This window comes from Vidua macroura, chromosome 28 (genome assembly GCF_024509145.1).
Source record: "Vidua macroura isolate BioBank_ID:100142 chromosome 28, ASM2450914v1, whole genome shotgun sequence".
Classification (NCBI taxonomy): Eukaryota; Metazoa; Chordata; class Aves; order Passeriformes; family Viduidae; genus Vidua; species Vidua macroura.
The window spans coordinates 4745147-4769465 of NC_071598.1; the positions used below are offsets into that span (position 1 = coordinate 4745147).

Consider the following 24319-nt stretch of genomic DNA (forward strand, 5'->3'; position numbering starts at 1 on the left):
GTTCGCGTGCGGGGCGCGCTCCCGCGGGGTGTCCCCGTGGGAAGCGACCCGCGGGGACCAGGGGATGTCCCCGAGGGATGTCCCCGCGGGAAGGGACACTCCAGGCCCACCCAGCCCTGCGCAGGACGCTGCGCGCTCCCGCGGGGTCACGGAGCGTCCCGCGTGGGGACGCGGGGACGCAGTTACCGGTGAGAGCCGCCCGCGCCACAGTCCCCGCGCCGCCACCCGCCGTTGGCGCTGGGGCGCGGCGAGCCAACCGCCGTGCTGCTCGCCAGAGGGCTGGTGGCACCTGGGGCTGGCACTATGGTGGCAGCCCCTCGGTGACAAACGTGCCGCCGGTGGCGGAGCCTCGGGGGTGGCACATTGGTGGCACCCCCTTGGTGACAAAGCTGCCGCCGGTGGCAGAGCCTCGGGAGTGGCACATTGGTGGCACCCCCTTGGTGACAAAGCTGCCGCCGGTGGCAGAGCCTCGGGAGTGGCACATTGGTGGCAACCCCTCGGTGACAGAGCTGCCGCCATCCCCGATGACAGCACGTCGGGGGTGGCCCGTTGGTGACACGCCCTGGTGACAGCTCCGTCCCCGGTGCCAGCGCTCCGTGGCCATGCTGCGGTGCCACGTAGTCGCCGTCCACATTCCCGGGGCCACCGGCTTCGGTCCCGGTGTCCTGCTGTCCGTCTGCTTCCGAGGTACCGCGGGGTTGGGGACACCGCGGGGTCTGGGACACCCCGTGGCACCGGGTGGCACCGGGTCGCTGCCCGTGCATGTGGCCAGTCCCCAGTGTCCCCATGCTGAGGTGCCACCACCCCTCCTGTCCCACACAGGCGTCCCCAGGAGAACCCAGGTGGTGCCCGAGGAGCGCAGCCTCACCTGGAATGAGGTGAGGTGGCCCCGGGGGTAACCCATGGTGGCACAGGGACACCGGGTCACCCCCCTGAGCCGTGTCACGCCCCTCAGGAGCTGGTGTGGCCACTGGACACGTGTCCCCTGAGTGCCACGGACACGCTGGGCCTGCGTCTGCGGCGCGGGGACTGCCCGCTGCCCCAGGGGTGAGTGCCAGCCCTGGGCGGCCACCCTGCGGCCACCCCCTCAGCACGGCCACCCTCACCGTGTCCCCCGCTCCCACAGGGACCTGGGTGCCACCACGGTGTCCTTGGACGAGTTGGTGGCCAACCCCAGCCTGCCGATGGCCGTCCGGGACATCCCCCTGCTGGACCACCGGGAACGGCCCACGGGGGTGAGCCCCCACCCCACAGCACCCCACAGCACCCCGGGGTGGCACTGTCCCCACGTCACCGTCCCTTTGCAGTGCACCGTCACCCTCCGCTGCTACCACGACCCGCACGGCGCGGCCGGGGACGTCCCTGTCCCCCCCGCGCACGGCCAGGTGGCCCTGGAGCCACCGGCGGTGGCACCCGCGGAGAGGAAAGAGGATTTCCAGGTAGGGCACCCACGGGCGCGGTGGCACCCGGGGCGTGACGTCCCCTCGCGGCCACCACGTCAGTGCCACCCCGCAGGTCCGGGTGAGGGTCATCAAGGGCCACCAGCTGCGGGGCAATGACATCAAACCCGTGGTGAGGGTGCAGATCGGGACGCAGAACTTCCGCAGCCGCAGCCGCAGCGGGAACAACCCCTACTTCAACGAGGTGACACCGCCGAGGGGACACGGGCGTGGCCGCTGTCCCCCAGCCCGCCCTCACTGTCCCTTCTCGGGTTTTCAGGTGTTTTGCCAGAATTTCCACCTGACGCCGGAGCAGCTGGTGGCACAGCCCATCCAGATCCAGGTGGGACGGAACGGTGGCACTGGGGGGACAGGGACACAGGGACAGGGACACAGGGGCAGGGACAGGGACACAGGGACAGGGACACAGGGGCAGGGACAGGGACATGGGGACAGGGACACAGGGACAGGGACACAGGGACATGGGGACAGGGACAGAGACACAGGAGCAGGGACACAGGGATAGGGACACAGGGGCAGGGACACAGGGACAGGGACACAGGGGCAGGGACACCGGGACAGGGACACAAGAGCAGGGACACAGGGACAGGGACATGGGGACAGGGACAGAGACACAGGAGCAGGGACACAGGGACAGGGAATCAGGAGCAGGGACACAGGGACACAGGAACAAGGACACAGGGACACAGGTACAAGGACACAGGGACAGGGACAAGGGACACAGGGACAGCCGTGTCCCCTTCCCTGTCCCAGGTGCTCCGTTCACCAAACATCTGCACCAAAGCCGTCATTGGCATCTTCGAGGTGAGGAGTGGGGGATTGGGATTGGGGTTTGGGAACGGGGGATTGGGAATGGGGGGATTGGGAATGGGGGATTGGGAGTGGGGATTGGGAATAAGGTTTGGGAATGGGGGATTGGGAATGGGGGATTGGGAGTGGGGATTGGGAATAAGGTTTGGGAATAGGGGATTGGGATCAGAGTTTAGCAATGGGGGATTGGGATTGGGGTTTGGGAATGGGAGATTGGGAATGGGGGATTTGGAATGGGGATTAGAATTGGGATTTCGGAGTGGGGGATTGGGAATTGGGGGATTGGGATCAGGGTTTGGGAATGGGGGATCAGGAATGGGATTTTGGGACTGGGGCATTGGGAATGGGGTGTCAGGGGTGGGATTTTGGGATTGGGGTGTCAGAGCACTCTCACTCCCTTTGCCATTCCCACAGCTCGATGTCGGCACCGTCTACTCTGCCCCAGGTAACGACAGGGTTGGGGTGGCACTGGGGTGACACTGGGTGACACTGGGGTGCCACATTTTGGGCGACGTTTCACGCCAGCACTGGCCAGGGGTGAAGCCTCATTTTGGGGGAGCACCGTGCGTTTTAGGGGTGATTTAGGCGAGCCCTCCGGTGCCACCAGGGTGACACGGGGGTGGCACTGGGTGACACATTTTGGAGTGCCACATTTTGGGTGATGTTTCATTTCACACCAGCACTGACCAGGGGTGAAGCCTCATTCTGGGGGAACACCGTGTGTTTTGGGGGTGATTTAGGCGGGCCCTGCAGTGCCACCAGGGTGCCACTGGGGTGACATTGTGGTGGAACTGGGGTGACACTGGGGTGCCACATTTTGGGCGACGTTTCACACCAGCACTAGCCAGAGGTGAAGCCTCATTTTGGGGGAGCACCATGCGTTTTCGGGGTGATTTAGGCGGGCCCCGCGGTGCCTCCCGGGTGGCTCCGGTGCCACCGAGGAGGTGACCGCGGTGTCCCCGGCGGGGCAGGGCGCAGCCTGAGCGGGAAGTGGCTGAGCCTGCAGCACCCGCGGCACCGCGACGGCCGCTCGCAGGGCTTGCTGCAGGTCAGCCTCGCGGTGCGCCGCGCCGGCGAGCGCGCCCAGGTGAGCACCCCCCCTCCCCCGCACCCCAGAATCCCTCCTGGGGGGTCCCCACGCTGTCACCTTCCCCCTCCAGGAGCAGGAGATGCCGGCGGGGGACGAGGACGTGGAGGCCAACCTGCTGCGGCCACCACCCTGCGCCACCACGCTGCAGATCCGCGTGTTCCGCGCCGAGGACCTGCCGCGGGGTGGGGACACCGCGGGAGTGGCGTGGGAACACCGGGGATTAGTGTGGGGACACCAGCGTATGGGTTGGGGACATCGGGGAATTGGGGTGGGGACACTGGGGATTGGGGTGGGGACACTGGGGATTGGGTTGGGGACATCGAGAATTGGGGTGGGGACACTGGGGATTGGTGTGGGAACACTGGGAATTGGGGTGGGGACACTGGGGATTGGGGTGGGGACACTGGGGATTGGGGTGGGGACATTGGGGTTTGGGTTGGGGACACTGGGGATTGGCATGGGGACATCGGGAATTGGGGTGGGGACACCAGGGAATTGGGGTGGGGACATCGAGAATTGGGGTGGGGACACTGAGAATTGGGGTGGGGACACCGGGGATTGGGGTGAAGGGTGGATTTGGGGACCCCCTGCTTGCCGCATGGTGGGGACAGCGGGAATTTGCGGTGAGGGTGGCTTTGGGGACCCCCCTTCTCATCACAAGGGGGGCATGGGGGAATTTGGGGCGAAGGGGGGATTTGGGGACTATCCTGCTCACCACAGGGTGGGGACACCGGGAATTTGGGATGAGGGGTGGATTTGGGGACCCCCTGCTTACTGCAGAGTGGAAACCGGGGGGGGGTTTGGGGATTTGGGGTGGGGATGGATTTGGGGACCCCCCAAAATCTCGCTGCTCGCCATCCCCGCGCAGCGGAGCCGGCGCGGCCGTGCCTGGGCGGCACCGCGGGCTCGCTGAAGGTGTCGGTGCGGGTCGGCTTTGCGGGCAGGACGGTGAGCGCTGGGCGGGGAATTTGGGGTGCCGGGCGGGGAATTTGGGGTGCCCGGGGGTTCTGGGGGTGCCTGATTTTTTGGGGGCTCACGGCCGTCCCTGCCGCAGCTCTGCACCCGCGGGGTGCCCGCCGACGCCAGCCCCGAGTGGAACGAGGTTTTGTTCTTCCCCCTGCGGGTGAGTAGCGGCCCCGGCCCCAAACAGGGGCACCCCAAAAAGGGGGACGCCCCCATTTCCAGAGCCACACTTGGCGCTGTTCTGTCCCCGCAGCTGCCCCCCATCTGTGACGAGATCCTGCTGGAAATCCTGCGTGGGTGAGCGGGGAGCACCCCTCGGGTTTGGGGGGCAACCTGCGGGTTTGGGGGGCACCCCGCGGGTTTGGGGGGACATCCCCAGGTTTGCGGGACATCCCTCGGGTTTGGGGGGCACCCCGCGGGTTTGGGGGACACCCCGCGGGTTTGGGGGCACCCCGAGGGTTTGGGGGGCACCCCTCGGGTTTGGGGGACATCCCCAGTTTTGGGGGACACCCCTCGGGTTTGGGGGGCACCCCGAGGGTTTGGGGGGACATCCCCAGTTTTGGGGGACACCCCGCGGGTTTGGGGGGCACCCCGCGGGTTTGGGGGGACATCCCCAGGTTAGGGGGACATCCCGCGGGTTTGGGGGACACCCCTCGGGTTTGGGGGACCCCCTCGGATTTGGGGACCCCCCCGCATTCGGGGTACCCCTGACCGTGTCCCTGCCAGGCCGTGCCGGAGCAAAGCTGTGGGCAGGGCCACCCTGAGCCTGTCCCAAATCTCCCGCGACCCCGAGGAGCTCGAGGGTGAGCGGAGCTGTCCCTTTTTTGGGGTCCCCATTCGCCAGAGCCCACCCCGAACCCCCTTTTCTCTGCCCCCAGAGGGGACCCCCGGGTTCTTGCCCTCCTTCGGGCCCAGCTTCCTGCCCTTCTACGGCCCCCGGCCGGACGCTGCCAGGGTACGGAGCGGGGTTTTGGGGGGAAATGGGGTTTTTGGGGGAAATGGGGTTTTTGGGGCGGGAATGGAGCATCCGTGGGGAAAATCACGGGTCACTGGGGCAAAGGAAGGATTTTTGAGGGCCATGGGATGTTTGGGGTGAGAATGGGGCGATGGAGGAGGAAATCGGGGGTTTGGAGGGGGAACGGGGTTCTGGGGCTTTGTCCCTGGGTGTTTGGGGAATGGGAAAGGGGATTTGGGATGTTTTCAGGGTCTTTTGGGGTGAAAATGGGATGGGAAATGGAGAATGGGGTGTTTGAGGGGAAACAGGAATTTTTGGGGCAGGACTTTAGGGGACAATGGGACATTTGGGGTGAAAATGGGATGGGGGCAAGGAGAACAGGGAATTTGAGGGTAAATGAGGAATTGGTGGGGAAAACACAGGACTTGATGGGACAATGGGACATTTGGGATGAAAATGGGATGGGAAACAGAGAATGGGGCATTTAGGGGAAAACAGGAATTTTTGGGGCAGGACTTTAGGGGACAACGGGACATTTGGGGTGGCCGTTGGACACCCTCCATGCCGAGCTCGTTACCCAGGACTCGGGGCTGGTTTATCGGGGCCGGCTGCTGCTGGAGCTCTACACCCACACGGGGACCCCGCCCGGGCGCCAACGCGACACCGTCGCCCCCGTGGACGCCGAGCGGGCGCAGGTGGGGACACGGGGACAACGGGGCTGGTGCCACCTGCGCCCCGAGGGGCCAGCTGAGCGCTTTTTTGGGGTTTCTCCTCGCCGCAGAGCCGCCTGCCCCGCTGCCAGCTGGGGCTCTGTGGGGTTTTCTACTCGGCCACCATGGTGCCAGGCGGCCCCGAGGGGCTGAGCCTCGAGCTGGGCATCGGCGGCGCCGCGGCCGCCACCGCGCCGGCAGCGCCCGCGTTCGATGGTGAGCGGGGACAGCGCCCGCGTGGCACCGGTGACATTGTCACCCCCCCCAAACCGTGCCCGGTCTTGGGAAGGGGCCGGTTGAGACAGCGGGGCGGGGGGGGGAAAGGTTGGGAGTGGTTAATTGTTGGGAATGGTTAATTAGTGTAATTATCGGAGTGTTCCGTCCCCATGCATGTGAGGGACTGGGGTCATGTTGGGGTGGTTTGGGGTGTTCGGGGTGGTTCTGGGGAGGTTTGGGATGATTCTGGATTGATTTTGGGGTGGTTTGGAGTGCTTCTGGGTTGATTTTAGGGTGTTTTGGGGTGTTCGGGATGGTTTTGGGGTGGTTTGGGGTGATTCTGGGTTGATTTTGGGGTGTTTTGGGGTGTTCGGGATGGTTTTGGGGTGGTTTGGGGTGATTCTGGATTGATTTTGGAGTGTTTTGGGGTGCTGCCAGGATGCCCTGGGCTGGGGTGATTTCAGGGTGTTTTGGGGGGGTTTTGGGGGTGTTGGGGACACGGATTGGGTGTCACCTGGCTGATGTCACCTGCGGATTAGGGGACAATTTGGGAATCTTGGATGATCCCGTGACACCTCCCAGGAAGCCACAGCTGCCCCCCAGCAGTGCGGTCAGGTCTGTTCTGACCCCGAATTTCCCGATTTTCCCGAATTTTCCGGATCTAGGGAACCTCTACCACCACCTGCCATGGTTCGGGGACAAACCGGTGGCCGCTGTCACCTCGCAGTGGGAGGACGCCGGGCACCGCTGGGACAGCCTGAACCTCCTGCGAGCCCTGTGCCAGCACCTGGTGAGACCCCAAATCCGGCTGGGAATGATCCCAAATCCGGCTGGGACTGACCCCAAATCCGGCTGGGAATGACCCCAAATCAGGTGGGAATGATCCCAAATTGGCTGGGAATGATCCCAAAGCCGGCTGGAAATGATCCTAAATCCGGCTGGGAATGAGCCTAAATCCAGGCAGGACTGAGCCCAAATCTGTATGGGAATGACCCCAAATCGGGTGGGAATGATCCCAAATCCGGCTTGGACTGACCCCAAATCCAGCTGGGAATGACCCCAAATGCAGCTGGGGTTGATCCTAAATCCAGGCAGGACTGACCCCAAATCTGTATGGGAATGATCCCAAATCCAGCTGGGACTGACCCCAAATCCAGCTGGGACTGACCCCAAATCTGTATGGGAATGATCCCAAATCGGGTGGGAATGATCCCAAATCCAGGCAGGACTGACCCCAAATCTGACTGGGAATGACCCCAAATCCAGATGGGATTGATCCTAAATCTGTATGGGAATGACCCCCAAATCCGGCTGGGACTGACCCCAAATCTGTATGGGAGTGATCCCAAATCCGGCTTGGACTGACCCCAAATTTAGCTTGGACTGACCCCAAATCCGGCTGGGAATGACCCCAAATCCAGCTGGGAATGATCCTAAATCCAGGCAGGACTAACCCCCAGTCTGGCTGGGAATGATCCCAAATCCAGGTGGGAGTGATCCCAAATCCAGGTGGGAGTGATCCCAAATCCGGGTGGGATTGATCCTAAATCCAGCTGGGACTGATCCTAAATCTGTGTGGGAATGATCCCAAATCCGGCTGGGACTGATCCCAAATCCAACTGGGATTGATCCTAAATCTGTATGGAAATGATCCCAAATCCAGGTGGGATTGATCCCAAATCCCATTGGGACTGATCCTAAATCCAGATGGGATTAATCCCAAATCTCTGTGGGAATGATTCCAAATCCAGGTGGGACTGATCATAAATCCAGGCAGGACTGACCCCAAATCTCTGTGGGAATGATCCTAAATCCAGCTGGGACTGACCCCAAATCCGGGTGGGAGTGATCCCAAATCCGGGTGGGATTGATCCTAAATCTGGGTGGGAATGATTCCCAAGCTCATGTGGGAATGGTTTGGGGTGGGATTGTTCCCAAATCCAGCTGGGATGGGGTGGGATTGATCCCAAATCCATTTGGGGACGGTCTGGGGCCGTTGCCAGGAGGGGAACCTGGCCGAGCTGCGGGGACACCGCGGGGACACCGCGAGGGACATCAGGACGAAGCTGCTGCGGGAGCTGGAGCAGGACTGCGAGTGGGCGATCCCAAATCCCAAAATCGGGGTTTGGGGTCGGGGGATCCCCAATCTCGGGGGGGAATGTGGGGCTGGCAGTTGGGGTTTGGGGGATTTGGGACACTCTGGGGGACACTGGGTCATTCCGGAGGGGAATTTGGGGTGGAAATGGGATGAGGGGTGTTTGGGGTGGCCCTGTGTGGTTTTGGGGTGATTTTGGGGTATTTTGGGATGTTTTGGGGGGGATTTTGGGGTGCTGCAGGGATGCCCTGGACTGGGGTGGTTTTAGGATGATTTGGGGGCAGTTCTGGGGTGATTTTGGGGTGATTTGGGATGATTCTGGGGTGTTTTGGGATCTTTTTGGGGTAATTTGGGGCGTTGCAGGGATGCCCTGGACTGGGGTGGTTTTGGGGTGATTCTGGGATATTTTGGGGTGATTTGGGGTCTTTTTGGGGTGCTGCAGGAACGCCCTGGACTGGGGCGGTTTTGGGTTGATTCTGAGATGTTTTCGGGGTGATTTTGGGGTGATTTTGGGCTGTTTTGGGCGCTGCAGGGCCGCCCTGCACTGCCTGGAGGAGCAGCCCACTCTGACCGCCCTGGACCAGCAGCTCCGCAGCTGCCGGCGCCTCCTCCTGCGGCGGCTGCGGCGCGAGGCCGGGGCCGGTGGCCAGCACGGGGACACCCTGGGGACAGCGGCCCAGGGGTGGCTGCGGCGCGCGGCCGCGCTGGCCGTGGAGGTGACACCCAAAACCCCAACGTGGGACAAATCCAAACCCCACAACGCTGAGCTTGGGCGCGTCCAGGGCGCCTTTGGGGCAGTTCCCGTGCCCGTTCCGGTGCCGCTCTCACGCCTGTGCCCTGTCCCCGTGTCCCCGCAGCCCCAGGCCGGTGTCCCCGACGTGCAGCTGTGGCTGCTGCGGGGCCAGCTCCGGGTGGCCTCGGCCCGTGTCGCCGCCACCGATGTCCTGCACTCCCCGCGCGGCCCCGGCGCCTGCGGCCGTTTCTGCGGGAGGATCCTCACCCTGTTCCTGGTGGGAGCTCCCGCTGTCCCCTGGTGTCCCTCCGTGTCCCCTCGGTGTCCTCACAGCCCCTTTGTGTCCCTCCGTGTCCCCTTTGTGTCCCTCCATGTCCCCCTTCCTCACTGCTCCATGTCCCCCTCTGTCCCCTCCATGTCCCCTCCATGTCCCCTCATGTCCTCTCCGTCCCTGCTCCATGTCCCCTCATGTCCCCTCCATCCCTGCTCCATGTCCTCTCTCTCTTCCCACCTCATCTCCTCCAAGTCCCTGCTCTCTGTCCCCTCTGTGTCCCCTCCCTGTCCCCTGCACACCCCGCCGTGTCCCCTGTCTGTCCCCCCCGCGTGTCCCCGCCCCTCGGTGACACTTGTGCCGCAGGGCTGCGGGGACAGCCAGGCGCAGGTGCGGGTCCGGCTGTGGCTGGGGCGAGTGGCCGAGAGCGGGGAGCTGGCCCGGCTGCTCGAGGGGAGCCTGCGCTTCTACAGCGAGACGGTGGGGACAGCAGGGGGACAGCATGGGGACAGGGGAGGGGACAGTACAGGGGACAGCACCGGGAGGGTACAGCGGGGAGGGAACACCTGGGAGGGGACAGCACCCCACAGTGTCCCCTAAGGCCAGCGCCTGTGTCCCCGCAGTACGAGAACCAGACACGGCTGCTGGGGAAATGGGGGCCCCGGAGGCTTTTGGGGCGCGCCGCGTTCTCCGACAGCTCCGGCCGGGCCGCGCCCCCCCCGGATGAGCTGCGGCCCCCCAAGGGCTGGCGCTGGGACGGCCCCTGGAGCGTGGAGCGGCCGCAGCGGTGAGCCGAGGGGACGGCCACCCCCTGTCCCTGTGGGGAGCGCGGTGACGCCAGCCGTGTCCCCCGGTGTCCCCAGGGTGCGGGCGGAGGGCGCGGTGCCAACAGCCATGTCCCCGGTGTCCCTAGGGTGCCAACACGGGCGGAGGGTGCGGTGATAGCAGCCGTGTCCCCCGGTGTCCCCAGGGTGCCAGCACGGGCGGAGGGCGCGGGCAGCGCGGTGCTGCAGGAGCTCTACGAGAACCAGAGGCGCGACTCCAGCGGGGGCTGGACCAGCACGACCAGCACGGACGCCGTGAGTTGGGGACAGCGCGGGGACAGCGCGGGTGACACCGGAGTGTCGCGGCTCAGCGCTCGCCTGGTTTTGCAGAAGGGAGTGGCGGTGCCACCGAAGGAGGAGGTGGCGTGTCCCCAGGGCTGGCGCGTCACCAGTGACTGGCACGTGGACATGGAGGGGGCCGAGGATGAGGACGGTGAATGGGGGTCCCCGGTGGGGTGGCAGAGATGGGATGACAGGGGTGGGGGTGGCAGGGACAGGGTGACAGGGAAGGAGGGGATGGAGATGGGGTGACAGGGAAGGAGGGGATGGAGATGGGGTGACAGGGACACGGTGACTGGGACAGGGTGGCACGGAAGGAGCTGACCCGTGTGTGCAGGTTGGCAGTACGGGGTGGGCACGGAGGATGGCAGCCCCCCGGCAGCGTGGCACGGCAAGGGACAGCAGTGCCACACCCTCCGGCGGCGGCGCTGGGTCCGGGTCTGCCACAGGGACAGCGACAGCTGGGCACAGGAGCAGGACACGGACACCCGCAGCACCCTGGTGACCCACGGGGACAGGGGCGGGGCGATGGGGATGGAGGTGGCAGGGTGGGGGTGATAGGGCTGGAGGGGACAGAAATGGGTGTGACAGGGATGGAGATGGCAGGATGGGGATGACAGGGGTGGAGGTGACAGGGATGGGGGTGACACGGGTGGGGATGGCAGGATGGGGATGATAGAGGATAACAAGGATGGGGTGGCAGGGTGGGGGTGACAGAGGTGAGGGTGACAGGGATGGAGGTGGCAGGGTGGGGGTGATAGGGCTGGAGGGGACAGAAATGGGTGTGACAGGGATGGAGATGGCAGGATGGGGATGACAGGGGTGGAGGTGACAGGGATGGGGGTGACACAGGTGGGGATGGCAGGATGGGGATGATAGAGGATAACAAGGATGGGATGGCAGGATGAGGGTGACAGGGATGGAGGTGACAGGGGTGGAGGTGACAGGGATGGGGGTGACACAGGTGGGGATGGCAGGGATGGAGGTGACAGGGATGGGGGTGATGGGGGATGAGGGCAGTGGGTTGGGGTGATGGGATGACGATGACAGGGAAGAAAGTGGTGGGGATGAGGGTGGCAGTCCCCGTGTCACGCTGTCCCTGTGTCATGCTGTCCCCGTGCTGTGCCCCTGCAGGACCCCGAGGAGCTGTGGGAGGACGAGGCCTGGCAGCCCGAGTGCTTCTGGGGCTGCACCTTCCAGCCCAAGGTCCCGGCCGGTCCCTGGTGCCGCCGGCGGCGCTGGCAGCGCAGCCTGGTGCCCGCCGAGCCCGTGGCCGTGGCACCGCTCTTCCTGCTCCAGGGAGTCCCGGTAGGAACGGGGCCGGGGAGGCGGGAGGGACCCGGGGAAATGGGAGAAGTGGAGATGGAGAGGAGGGAAGAGGGAAGGAGAGGGATGGATGGATGGATGATGGATGGAGGGATGGATGGATGGAGGGATGGATGGATGGATGGATGGATGGATGGATGGATGATGGGTGGATAATGGATGGATGGTGGATGGAGCCCTGTGGAGCAAGGCTAATGTGGGACAGTAGCACAGGGGACAGGCGGACAGCAGGGCCCAGCCCTGTCCTCTCCCAGGACGCTGAGGAGCCAGCCCAGGACAATCCATCTGTGGCCCCGCAGCTGCCGGGGGGCTCCTCCCTGACACCCCTTCAGCAGCCGCCCCCCTTCATCCTCTGCACCTTCCAACGTGAGTCCGGGGGCCAGGAGTGACCAGGAATGACTGGGGAGGGACCGGGAGGGACTGGGAACTACCAAGGAGGGGTCAGGAGGGATGCGGAAGGGTCGGAAGGGGCTGGGGGCTCACAGCCCCCCCTGACCCCCGGCTGTCCGCAGGGCCCGGCCGCTTCCAGCTCCGCTGTTACATCTTCCAGGCGCTGGATCTGGCGCCTGGCAGCGCCAGGACCTCCATAGGTGGGACCCCCCCCCCCGCCGGGACCCCCCCGGCCCCGGGCGCCGCCCCGCTGGCAGCCCGGGGCGCTGACGCTGTCGCTGTCACCAGATGCCACCGCGCACGTGTCGTTCGTGTCGCTGAGCCAGCGCACGCGGGCGGTGCGCGGGGCGCTGGACCCGCGCTGGGAGCAGACGCTGCTGTTCCCCCGGGTGCCGCTGTTCGGGGACCCCCGAGGCGTCCGGGAGGACCCCCCCGCTGTGGTGGTGGAGGTGTGCGACCAGCGGGGACAGGTACGGGACACACCGGGCGAGGGGGCGAGGCGTGGGGTGGGGAGATGGAGGGAGGGAGGGAGGGAAGGAGAGAGGGAGGGAAGGAGGGAGAGAAGAAGGAAGGGAGGGAGGAATGGATGAGAAATAGGACGTGGATAAGGATGGGGGACCAAGGATGGAAGGATGGAGCAATGTGGAGAGGGAGGGAGGGAGAGAGGAGAGAGGGAAGGAGGAAGGAAAGAGGGAAGGATGGGAGCAGAGGGATGGAGGGAGGGATGGAGGGATGGAGGGATGGATGGATGGATGGATGGATAGATGGATGGATGGGACATGGATGGAGGTCTGGCAGGAGGGATGGAGGGACAGGGATCAGGGATGGAGGGACAGGAGGTCAGGGATGGAGGGACAGGGACACCCCCGGCTGGGCCAGCCCCGCGCTCAGGCTCTGCCTCGCAGGGCGCCGCGGTGTTCCTGGGCCGGTGCGTGTGCTCCCCGCGGGTCTGGCTGGACGCGGCGCTCCGGGAGCCGCCCCGGCTCCAGCCCCACCCGCTGCGGGGGCCGCGGGGCCCGGCCGGAGAGCTGCTGGCGGCCTTCGAGCTCCTGCAGGAGCCCGAGGTGAGGCGGTGACTCGGGCGACACAGGGTGACACAGGGGTGGCACAGAGGGCACCCAGGGCCGGGGTGGCATTGTCGCGGTGTCCCCCCCCCACGGCAGGACGGGTCTCCGGCTCCGCTCAGCCCCCCGCCCCTGAGGAAGGACGGGTTCGGCATCCCCCCGGAGCTGCGGCCGCGCCTGCAGAGGGTGGCACTGGAGGTGGGAGCCACCTGCGGGAAGGGGCAGCGCGGGGACAAGCAGGGAGTGGGGAATGGGATGGAGGCGGGGCTGGGATGGGGACAAGGATAGGGACAGGAATGGGACAGGGATAAAGGTGGGATGGGGACAGGAATAGGGACAGGAATGGGACAGGGGTAAATGTGGGATGGGGACAAGGATGGGGACAGGAATGGGGACAGGGAATGGGACAGGGATAAAGGTGGGATGGGGACAGGGATGGGAACAGGATTGGGATGGGGATAAAAGTGGGATGGGGACAAGACTGGAGATGGAGCCTGGGTGTGGCACAGGCTGTGAGCAGAGCTGAAGGTCCTGGGGATGGGGACAGGGACAGGGGATGGGGACAGGACGGGGACAAGAACAGGAGCCAAGATGAGAGCGGGCACAGGGGGCAGAGGCAAAGCCAGCACAGGAGTGGGGACAGGGACACGGATGGCGACAGCACCTTCAGCCTGCCACCAAAGGGAGCGCCGCGGGTGACAGGAGCCGCGTGTCCCGCCAGGTGCTGGCCTGGGGGCTGCGGGGGCTGCGCGGGGCCGTGCGGGAGCCGCGGCTGGAGCTGCAGTGGGGGGAGCAGAGCCTGTGGACCCCCCCGATCCAGGACATGGCCACCGACCCCAACTTTCCCAGCAACGTCTTCGTGCTCACCCTGGTGAGGGCGGGACGGGTGGAGGGCACCGGGCCCGCGGGTGTCGCCGCGGGTGACCGGGCTGTCCCCGCAGGCGCTGCCCGAGGAGGAGCGGTTCGTGCCGCCCATCCGCCTGCGGCTCTGGGACCGCGCGGACACCAAGCGGCGGCTGCTGCTGGGCCAGGCCAGCGTCGGGGACCTGGGGCGGTACCGCTGCCACCCGCCCCGCCAGGAGCAGCTCCTGGGCTCCGGCAGGTCCGGCAGCGGCTCTCACACGGTTGTGTCAATGCCAGGTACTGCCCGTCCCATCCCTGCCCGTCCCTGATGCCACCTGTCCCGTCCCTACCCGTCCCTGATGCCACCTGTCCCATCCCTGCCCGTTCCTGGTGCCACCTGTCCCATCCCTGCCTGTCCCTGGTGCCACCTGTCCGGTCCCTGCCCATGCCTGGTGCCACCTGTCCCATCCCTGCCTATCCCTGCCCATCCCTGGTGCCACCTGTCCCGTTCCTGCCCGTCCCTGGTGCCACCTGTCCCATCCCTGCCTGTTCCTGGTGCCACCTGTCCCATCCCTGCCCGTTCCTGGTGCCACCTGTCCCATCCCTGCCTGTTCCTGGTGCCACCTGTCCGGTCCCTGCCCATGCCTGGTGCCACCTGTCCCATCCCTGCCTATCCCTGCCCATCCCTGGTGCCACCTGTCCCATCCCTGCCTCGCTCTTTGTACCCCCTGCCCATCCCCTGTATCCCCAACCCATCCCAGCTGTCCCTTGCCCTATCCCAGCCCCATCCCCGGTGTCCCCAGCCCGTCCCAGCTGTCCCCTCCCTCATGCCTGCTGTCCCTCTGTCCCACAGACGAGCTCCTTTCCGTGCCCGTCTCCTCCAGCCCCTGCAGGCGCTGGTGTTCCTTGTTCCTGGCCACAGCCCCGGCCAGGATGGCTCAGGTGAGTCCCTCTGGCCACCTGGCACCAGCCCTGGCACCGCTGGGCGCTGGTACTGCCCGGCCCTGTGCCTCAGTTTCCCCCAGAGCCCTTTGTCCCTACAGGACCTGCTCGGCTACCTCAGGAACAAACGGGCTGAGGACGAGGTGGGCACAGGAACGGGGACAGGTGGCACCTGGAATGCCACCAGGGCCACCTGTGCCCACCTGCATCTGCTCCCCACCAGGACGAGGAAGACGAGGAGGAGGAGGAGGAGGAGGAGGAGGAGAGGGACTGGTGGAGCAAATTCTACGCCTCCATGGAGGACAAGGACCCCAAATCTCCGAGGGGAACCAACGGGGACAGACTGAAGGTGTGCCAGAGCCTGGGGCCTGCCCTGGGATGGGGACAGGGACAGGACAGGGACAGGGAGGATGAAGGGAGTGGGTGAGGACAAGGATAGGACTGGGGACAGGTATGGGGATGAAGCTGGGGAGGGGACAAGGATGAGGATGAGGAGGGAATGGGGACAAAGACAGGGATGATGAAGCTGGGGAGGCGACAATGATGGGGATGAAACTGAGGGGAACAAGGACGGGGATGAAGCTGAGGGGGACGGGGATGATGAAGCTGGGGAGGGGACAAGGATGAGGATGAGGAGGGAATGGAGACAAGGACAGGGATAATGAAACTGGGGGGGGACAAGGATGAGGAGGGAATGGGGACAAGGACAGGGATGATGATGAAACTGGGGAGGGAACAAGGATGAGGATGAGGAGGGAATGGGGACAGGGATGAAGAAGGGGCCGGGGCCGCAGTGGGGAGCAGCTCCAGGACGGGGCCGGGCCCGGGGCTGATCCGAGGCCGGCCCGGCCCCGCAGATCTACGGCTGCGAGCTGGAGGCGGTGCCCGAGTTCGAGGGGCTGCAGGATTTCTGCCAGACCTTCCCCCTCTCCAAACCGGGCCGTGCCCCCGTGCCAGGCCAGCACCCCGAGCCCGTGGGCAGCTTCAAGGTGGGTGACCCCCCTCATCCCGTGGGATCCCGGCAGCGGGGCGGGACCCCCGGAGGACACGGCGGGGTCTCTCAGGGGCTTTTCCGCATCTACCCCGTGCCCGAGGAGGCCGGAGCGGCCCCCGCGCCGCGCTGCTTCCAGCGGCTGCCGCCCCGCCAGCCGCAGCCGTGCCTAGTGCGCGTCTACGTCGTGCGAGCCTTCGACCTGTCCCCCCGCGATGTCACCGGGCTGGTAAGGACAGCGGGCACCCCCGGCGGGGCCGGGCGGGGCGTGCGGGCCGCGGTGTCACCGCGGTGTCCCCTCCGTGCCCCAGAGCGATCCCTACGTGCGGGTGGCGCTGGGCAAGAAGACGCTGGGACGGCGGGACCAGTACGTGCCCAACACCTTGGAGCCCGTCTTTGGCAGGTGCGGCCGGGTGGCCCTGGCACTGTCACGCCCGGGGCGGGTGGCAGTGTCACCCTCGGGGTGGGTTGCCCTGGCAGTGTCATTCCCGGGATGGATGGCCCATGTCACTGTCACCCCCAGGGGGCACTGAGGGGACTCATTCCCGATGGCAGCGTGGCCCTGTGTCAGCCTGGCCTGGTGCCACCAGGTCGCCGTTCCCTGTGCTGGTGTGCCACCACATGCCTGTGCCATTCCCTGTGCCCCCACCTGTGCCATTCCCTGTGCCATCACCTGTCCCATTCCCTGTCCCGCCATGTCCCTGTGCCATCACCTGTCCCATTCCCTGTGCCCTCAGCTGTTCCCTTCCCTGTCCCATTCCCTGTGTCCCCACCTGTCCCCTTCCCTGTCCCACCGTGTCCCTGTGTCCCCAGCTCCCCTGTCCCCGCGGGTCCCTGTCCCCATGCCAGCCCGGGGACAGCCTGACGTCCCTGCTGCCAGCAGGATGTTCGAGCTGACGGCCACCATCCCCCTGGAGAAGGACCTGCGGGTGACAATCATGGACCACGACAAGGTGCCACCGGACCAGGAGATCGGCAGCACCACCATCGACCTGGAGGACCGGCTGCTGTCCCACCGCCGTGCCCACTGCGGGCTGCCCACCCTGTACCACGCGTGCGTGCCCCCGGGCACGGGGGGACACGGGGAGGGGACACGGGGACACGGGGAGGGGACACCGGGGGCTGGGGTGGGACAGGGGGGGACACGGGGAGGGAACAGGGGGAGGGGACACGGGGACACGGGGGAGACGGGGGGGACACGGGGAGGGGCACGGGGGGACACCAGGGGCTGGGGATGGACATGGGGAGGGGACAGGGGGAGGAACACGGGCCACGGGGGAGATGGGGGGTACACGGGGAGGGACACGGGGAGACGGGGAGGGGACACCGGGGGCTGGGGTGGGACAGGGAGGGGCACGGGGAGGGGACACGGGGACACGGGGGAGACGGGAAAGGGACACGGGGGAGACAGGGGAGACACGGGAAAGAGACACGGGGGGGGACAGGGAGGGACACGGGAAAGGGACACCGGGCACAGGGGTACACCAGGGGTTGGGGACGGACACGGGGAGGGGACACAGGGGGGACATGGGGAGGGGCACGGGAAAGGGACAGGGGGAGGGGACACCGGGGACTGGGGAGGGACACGGGGGGGACACGGGGAGGGGGACACGGGGCGCTGGGGAGGGGCACAGGAAAGGGACACGGGGAGAGGCACGGGGGGAGACGGGGAGGGCACAAGGGGAGGGGACATGGGGGCACAGGAGGGGACACGGGGGACATACAGGGGGGGATACGGGGGCTGGGAGGGCACAGGAGGGGACACAGGGGGCGTGACAAGGAGGGGACACGGGGGCCACAGGAGGGTTGGGGGGTACGGAGGGTTTGGAGGGCACAGGAGGGTGGCAGAGAGAGGGCCAAGGAGGGGTAGGATGGGGGGCACAGGAGGATGGCACGGAGCGGGCACAGGGGTCACACCCAGCAGAGGTGCCACTGCCCTGTCCCCAGCGCGGGCCCCTCGTGCTGGCGGGACCAGCTGTGCCCCAGCCGGGCCCTGGAGCTCCTGGCGGGCGCCCGGGGGCTGCCCGGGCCCCGCTTCAGCCGCGGGGGGCACCGCCCTGAGCCTGAGCGGGCAGCGCTTCGAGCTGCGCCACTTCGGTGAGGGGGGACGGAATGGGGCTGGGGGGAATCTGGGGGGGGGCTTGGAGGGGGCTGGGGGGCATTTGGGGGTGGTTGAGGGGCTCTGGGGAGGATCTGGTGGGGGTTTGGGGGGGCTGGGGAGGGTCTTGGGGGGTTTGTAGGGGTCTGGGGAGGGTCTGATGGGGGTTTTGGGGGGGGCTGGGGAGGCTCTGATGGGGTTTTGGGGGATCTGGGGAGGATCTGGTGGGGGTTTGGGGGGGCTGGGGAGGGTCTGATGGGGGTTTGGGGGGTCTGGGGAGGGTCTGGGTTGGGGGAGTTTCAGGAGATCTAGGGAGGGTCTGAGGGGGTTTGGGGGGATCTGAGGAGATCTGGGTGGATCTGGTGGGGGTTTGGAGGGGTCTGGGGGATTTGGGGAGTCTGGGGGGAATTGGGCAGGGTTTGGGAAGGGTCTGGGAGGGATTGGGGGTCTGGGGATGGTCTGGGTGGGTCTGGGGGGCTTTGGGGTAATTTGGGGGTGTTGATGGGATCTGGGGAGGGTCTGATGGGTTTTGAGGGTTTGGGGGGATCTGGGTGGGTCTGGGTGGGTTTGGGGGGTGTTTGAGGGTTCGGGGGATCTAGGTGGGTCTGGGGGGTCGCCGGCGGGCGGGTGACAGGTCGGTCGGTGTCACAGAGCGAGGCCACCCCCCGCCGCGACACCCCGGGGCCCCCCGGGAGCGCCTGGCCCTGCACGTGCTGAACCTGTGCGAGCTCGTCCCGGAGCACCTGGAGACCCGCGGGCTGCAGAGCCGTGCCCGGCCCGGGCTGGAGCAGGTGACAGCGACACCTGGGGACAGAGACACCCGGGGACAGAGACAGCAGGGGAGAGTGACACCTGGGGACAGTGACACCTGGGGACAGTGACAGTGGGCTGGGAGTGACAGTAACACCTGGGGACAGCGACACCCAGGGACAGCGACAGCCGGGGACAGCGACACCTGGGGACAGCGACACCACGGCGACAGCAGGCTGTGGGGAATGATGGGGACACCGCAGGGACAGGGGCACTGGGGGTGGGGACATTGTGGTGACAGGGACACTGGTGTGGGTGCCAGGGACCCCAGGAGTGGCTGATGGGACTGGGGGCTGACAAGGACAAATGCTGGGGGGACAAAGGGACCCCACGGTGATGAGGAGCCTGGGGCTCTGGGGACAGAGAGGGGACACTGGGGGACACTGGGGCCAGTTCCAGCCTGTCACGGTGTCCCCAGGGCAAGGTGCAGATGTGGGTGGACATTTTCCCCACCAGCCTCGGCCCCCCCGGGCCCCCCGTGAACATCGACCCCCGCAAGGCCGAGGGGTGAGTGAGTGACCGGCCACCCCCGTGGGGACAGGGCCATCCCCGTGGGGACAGTGCCACCCCAGGCGGAAGGTGACACGTCGGTGTCCCCTCCCGAGGTACGAGCTGCGCTGCGTGGTGTGGAACGTGCGGGACACGGACCTTGGGGACATCAACCTGCTGGGCCAGCGCATGAGTGACATCTACGTCACCGGGTGTGTCCCCATGGTGTCCCCTGTCACCCCCCAGCATCTGTCCTGCTCATCCCAGAGCTCCTGGCAGGTCCTTTGTCACCCCAGGGTCCCCATCCCCAGGGTCCCTGTCACCCCAGGGTGTCCCCATCATCAGTGGTGCCATCAGTGTCCCCTGTGGGGTGGCACGGATGGCTGGGATGGGCACAGGGCTGACAGCGGTGTCCCCTGGGGGGGTGATACAGTGGTGACAGCGCTGTCCCCGCAGGTGGCTGGATGGGCTGGGATGGGTGCAGAGGTGACTGCGGTGTCCCCTGGGGGGTGACACAGTGGTGACAGCTCTGTCCCCGCAGGTGGCTGGACGGGCTCCCCGAGCAGAGGCAGCACACCGACATCCACTATCGCTCCCTGGACGGCAACGGCGCCTTCAACTGGCGCTTCGTGTTCCCCTTCGAGTTCCTGGCAGCAGAGAAGCTCTGCGCCATCCGCCGCAAGGTCAGCGGTAGCTGGGCTGTGACAGCGCGGGGACAGAGCGGGGACAGAGTGGGGATAGCACGGGGACAGAGCGGGGACAGAGCAGGGATAGCATGGGGACAGTGTGGGGACAGAGTGGGGACAGTGTGGGGACAGAGTGGGGACAGTGCAGGGACAGCGCGGGGACAGCGTGGGGACACGGTGTGAGGACATGGCCTGGGGACACAGCGTGGGGACATGGTGTGAGGGCATGGCCTGGGGACAGAGCAGGGACACGCGCGACCTTCCCGTGTCCCTGGGCAGGAGCACGTGTGGAGCCTGGATGAGACACTGCTGAAGGTGCCGCCCAAACTCATCCTGCAGGTGTGGGACAATGACAAGTTCAAGGCGGACGATCTGCTGGGTGAGAGCCCGTGCCACCACCGGGGGGACACTGCAGGGGACAGGGAGCGGCCAGTGGGGACAGGGAGCGGCCACTGGGGACCAGGAGCTCCCACTGGTGATAAGGAGTTCCCACTGGTGATAAGGAGCTCCCACTGGTGACAGGGAGCTCCCACTGGTGACAGGGAGCACCCACTGATAATAAGAAGCACCCACTGGTGATAAGGAGCTCCCACTGGTGACAAAGAGTTCCCACCAGTGACAAGGAGCACCCATTGGTGATAAGGAGCTCCCACTGGTGACAAAGAGTTCCCACCAGTGACAAGGAGCACCCACTGGTGATAAGGAGCTCCCATTGATGATAAGGAGCACCCACTGGTGATAGGGAGTACCCACTGCTGATAAGGAGCACCCACTGGTGACAGGGAGCTCCCCCGGTGACAGAGCTGTCCCCTGGCCTCTCCCGCAGGGATCCTGGAGCTGGAGCTGACGCGGCTGCCCCGCCCGGCCAGCAGCGCCCGCCTGTGCCGGGCCTCGCCGCAGGACCTGTCCCGGCTCTCCCGGGCCTGGCTCTCCCTGGCCCAGCTCTCCCGGCGCTGGTGCCGCGCCCCGGCGCTGCAGCGCTCGCCCCTGAACCTGTTCCGCAGGAGGAGGGCGCGGGGCTGGTGGCCCTGCACCATGCAGGACGAGGGCGGCCAGCGGCTCTCGGTAGGTTGGGGACATCTGCGTGGGGCTGGGGGACAGCGGGGACAGAGCCTGCGCCAGCCTGCTGGGCTTCACAGCGATGGGGCGACTGACTGAGAGGCGTTTTAATGGTTTTCATTATATTGTTATTATATATTATACTATATCATATTACATTACATTACATTACATTACATTACATTAAATTACATTACATTACATTATATTATAGTATATGATTGGATATGATATGATATTATACTGCATTACATTATAGTATTATATATTATATTTGATTATTATATTTGATTATATTATTCTAGTATTTTTATTATTTTTCGGTATTTATTAATTTTATTATTTTTTATTATAACATTATTAGTCTATTATTGGTATTTATTATATTGGTATTATCCAGAAGGTAATAGATGATCTTCTGGCATTAAAAGACATAAGAGATGTAAAACTTAACCCTATTCTATCCGAAGCAAACTTATTTTTTGGTTACGATATTTTATAAATGTTTTTCAGCTTATTAGCTTTTGCTATACAATGCTACTATTACTAATCTGTTGCTATAATATAATGTAATGTAATATAATTAATATAATATAATATAATATAATATAATATAATATAATATAATGTAATATAATATATATTACAATATATAATATAATATATATAATACATACTAATATTAATATATGACTATTTATATAATTATAATATATACTATATATACAATATATTGTAATATATATAAAATATATACTATTACTAATTGCTTACTGTCCAATTCTATAGCTCTATTAATTACTTAATTATTTATAATTCGATGATATTAATGATCTAATTGATTACATCGAATTACCTAATTACCTATAACTACTAACACCAATCACTCCTATTTTCACCCCTGGCAGTCCTCCTCCAGTTCAGTTTTACACTCTGAATTCTCTAAAACACTTGGCCTTTTCACAAAACCCCATTTGAAAACTTAACCAAAACCCGTTCCCAGTTCCACCGACAGCACCGCCACCTCCGCTCCGTAACCTCCCTCAACCAGCACCCTCCATCTCGGCGTTTATTTACAAAACCGCCTGAATTTCCTACCGAGCTTTGAAAAACCCTTTCCCAAACCCATTTCTCCCTCTCGACGGCCGCCCTGGAAGGGGAAGCTGGAGCTCAGCCTGGAGCTGCTGACGGCGCGCGAGGCCGAGCAGCGCCCGGTGGGGAAGGCTCGGGAGGAGCCCAACAAGCACCCGACGCTGCCCGAGCCCAGGTGAGCCCGGGGCGAGCCAGGAGGGGCGGCCGGGGAGCGGGGGGACAAGCGGTGCCTGAGCCCGGTGTCCCCGCAGGCGCCCCAAGTCCTCGTTCCTGTGGCTGCGCTCGCCGCTGAGCCTCGTCCGCCATGGCGTCCGCTGGCGCTACCTGCTGTGGGTTGGCGTGGGGCTGGCAGTGTTCCTGCTGCTCGTGCTGCTCCGTTCCTTCTTCCCGGTCAGCGGCGTCCCCACGAGCGCCCCGTTGTCACCCCTGGGCGCGCGCTGAGTCCCCCCGTGTCGCCCCGCAGGGCTCCCTGGCGGTGACGGTGGCCGAACCCCGCCAGCGGCCGGACACGAAGCGTCCCCCGGGCGGGACGGGGACGGAACGCTGAGGAGCCGCTGAGCTCCCCGATTTCCCGGCTCTGAACATCCCCCCTTCCCTTTCTGGATGTCCTCGGTGGCTTCTCCAGCCCGCAGGGGGTTGCTCCGCTCCGGAGCCGCTGTGCCGGCAGGAACGTGTTCTCTCCTCAACAAAAGCCATGTCCGAGCAGCACCGGAGCATCGTCCCCGTTTCTGGCAGCGCGGGAGGGACACAGACACCCTAACCCCCCAGCCCCGATCCCAATCAGCCCTACTTTAGCTCCAGCTCCCAAATTCGGCCCCAATTCCTGCTCTAAACCCCAGACCGTCATCAGCTGCCGCCCCAGCGCCAGCCCTGGTGCCACTGCCTCCCCCAGCCCCACACCGAGACCCCCTCGGACCCAATCCCACCCAAACTCACCCCAAATCCTGGCGTGGCCGCTGCCCCTCCACCGCCCTGTTCTCAAACCTGACCCCAGGATGGGGCTGGGTCCCCCAGGATGGGGCTGGGGACCCCCAAAATGGAGCTGGGAACCCCCAAAATGGAGCTGGGCACTGCAAGGATGGGGCTGGGAACCCCAAAACAGAGCTGGCCACCATCAGAATAGGGCTGGGGGCCCCAGGATGGATCAGGGACCCCCAAAATGGAGGTGGGCACACCTAGAATGGGGCTGGAACCCACACGGACCTCTCCCCATGGACTCGGGACCACAAGAAATGGGGCTGGGACCCCCAGAAATGGGGCTGGGACCCCCGCATGTAAGCCATGCCCACTCCCCGCCTTGCCCCACCCTCTGCCTCGAACTAACCAATCAGCGCCTGGAACAATCAGCGCGGGAAGGCCTTCGGCATTGACCAATCAGATCGCTCTCTCATTCTGGCCCCACCCTTTCATTCTGACGTCACAAAGAGCCGTGACGATCTGCCCTCGCCCCTATGATGTCACTGCACTCCCATTGGCTGCTGGCAGGAGGGCGGGGATTGCCGGGCCTATAAAAGGCGTGCGTGGGCGCGCAGAGCTCAGTGCGGGCCCAGCGATGGGAGCGGCGGCAGCAGCGGAGCCTTGGGAGCACCCCGGAGCCAACACCGGCCACGGACGGCGGCCAGCAGCGGGGAATGCCCCGGGGTGAGGACACCGACAGAGCATCCCCGGGGCAGTGAGCACCGAGAGCGGCCGAGCATCGCCCCGGAGCGAGGACCATGGAACCGGAAGCACCACGACGACCCATGGAGCATCCCCCCCAGGCAGCAGTGAAGACGGTGCTGGGATCAGGTGGGACCTCCGCGGGCACTACCGGAGCATCCCCCACAGGTAATGTGTTTTCCCAAATAGCCTAGGAATCCCCACGGAGCACTGAGAGAGAGAGAGCATCCCCGGGGATGAGGAAGGAGGCCATGGTCAGAGAATCCCCCCGGAGCAGCGGTGAAGACAGTGCCGGGATCGGGCAGAAGCTCCACGGACGCCCACCGGAGAATCCCCCACAGCTAAGGCCCACCCCCCCCCCAAAATTTCTGAAATAAAGTTGACAAAAATCTCATTAAATGCCGTGCCTGATCTTTGCTGTCCCCATGAGTCGTGTGCCAGCCACACAAATCACGAAGGTCCTC

At 64.5% G+C, this 24319-nt stretch overlaps 1 protein-coding gene across 1 annotated transcript; it reads left to right on the forward strand.

Moving 5' to 3' along the window:
* Nucleotides 1-258: 258 nt before the first annotated feature.
* FER1L5 (fer-1 like family member 5) lies at nt 259-23156 on the forward strand. Its single transcript, XM_054000486.1, has 52 exons — nt 259-687; nt 823-878; nt 956-1047; nt 1127-1235; nt 1308-1439; nt 1516-1644; nt 1720-1782; nt 2214-2264; nt 2685-2715; nt 3242-3357; nt 3431-3542; nt 4229-4308; nt 4415-4483; nt 4577-4620; nt 5050-5126; nt 5202-5278; nt 5860-5973; nt 6060-6204; nt 6870-6994; nt 8208-8299; nt 8832-9015; nt 9157-9309; nt 9670-9783; nt 9927-10090; nt 10274-10382; nt 10458-10560; nt 10744-10907; nt 11541-11714; nt 11987-12098; nt 12245-12322; nt 12411-12592; nt 13028-13186; nt 13286-13384; nt 13908-14057; nt 14128-14326; nt 14883-14971; nt 15073-15114; nt 15195-15320; nt 15829-15960; nt 16036-16191; nt 16274-16365; nt 16846-17030; nt 17910-18059; nt 18712-18851; nt 19289-19377; nt 19476-19571; nt 19901-20042; nt 20325-20424; nt 20872-21110; nt 22262-22371; nt 22448-22586; nt 22660-23156. Exons 1-52 carry the CDS (start codon nt 603-605, stop codon nt 22741-22743), a joined length of 6054 nt encoding a protein of 2017 aa, XP_053856461.1. The 5' UTR covers nt 259-602; the 3' UTR covers nt 22744-23156.
* Nucleotides 23157-24319: the final 1163 nt, after the last annotated feature.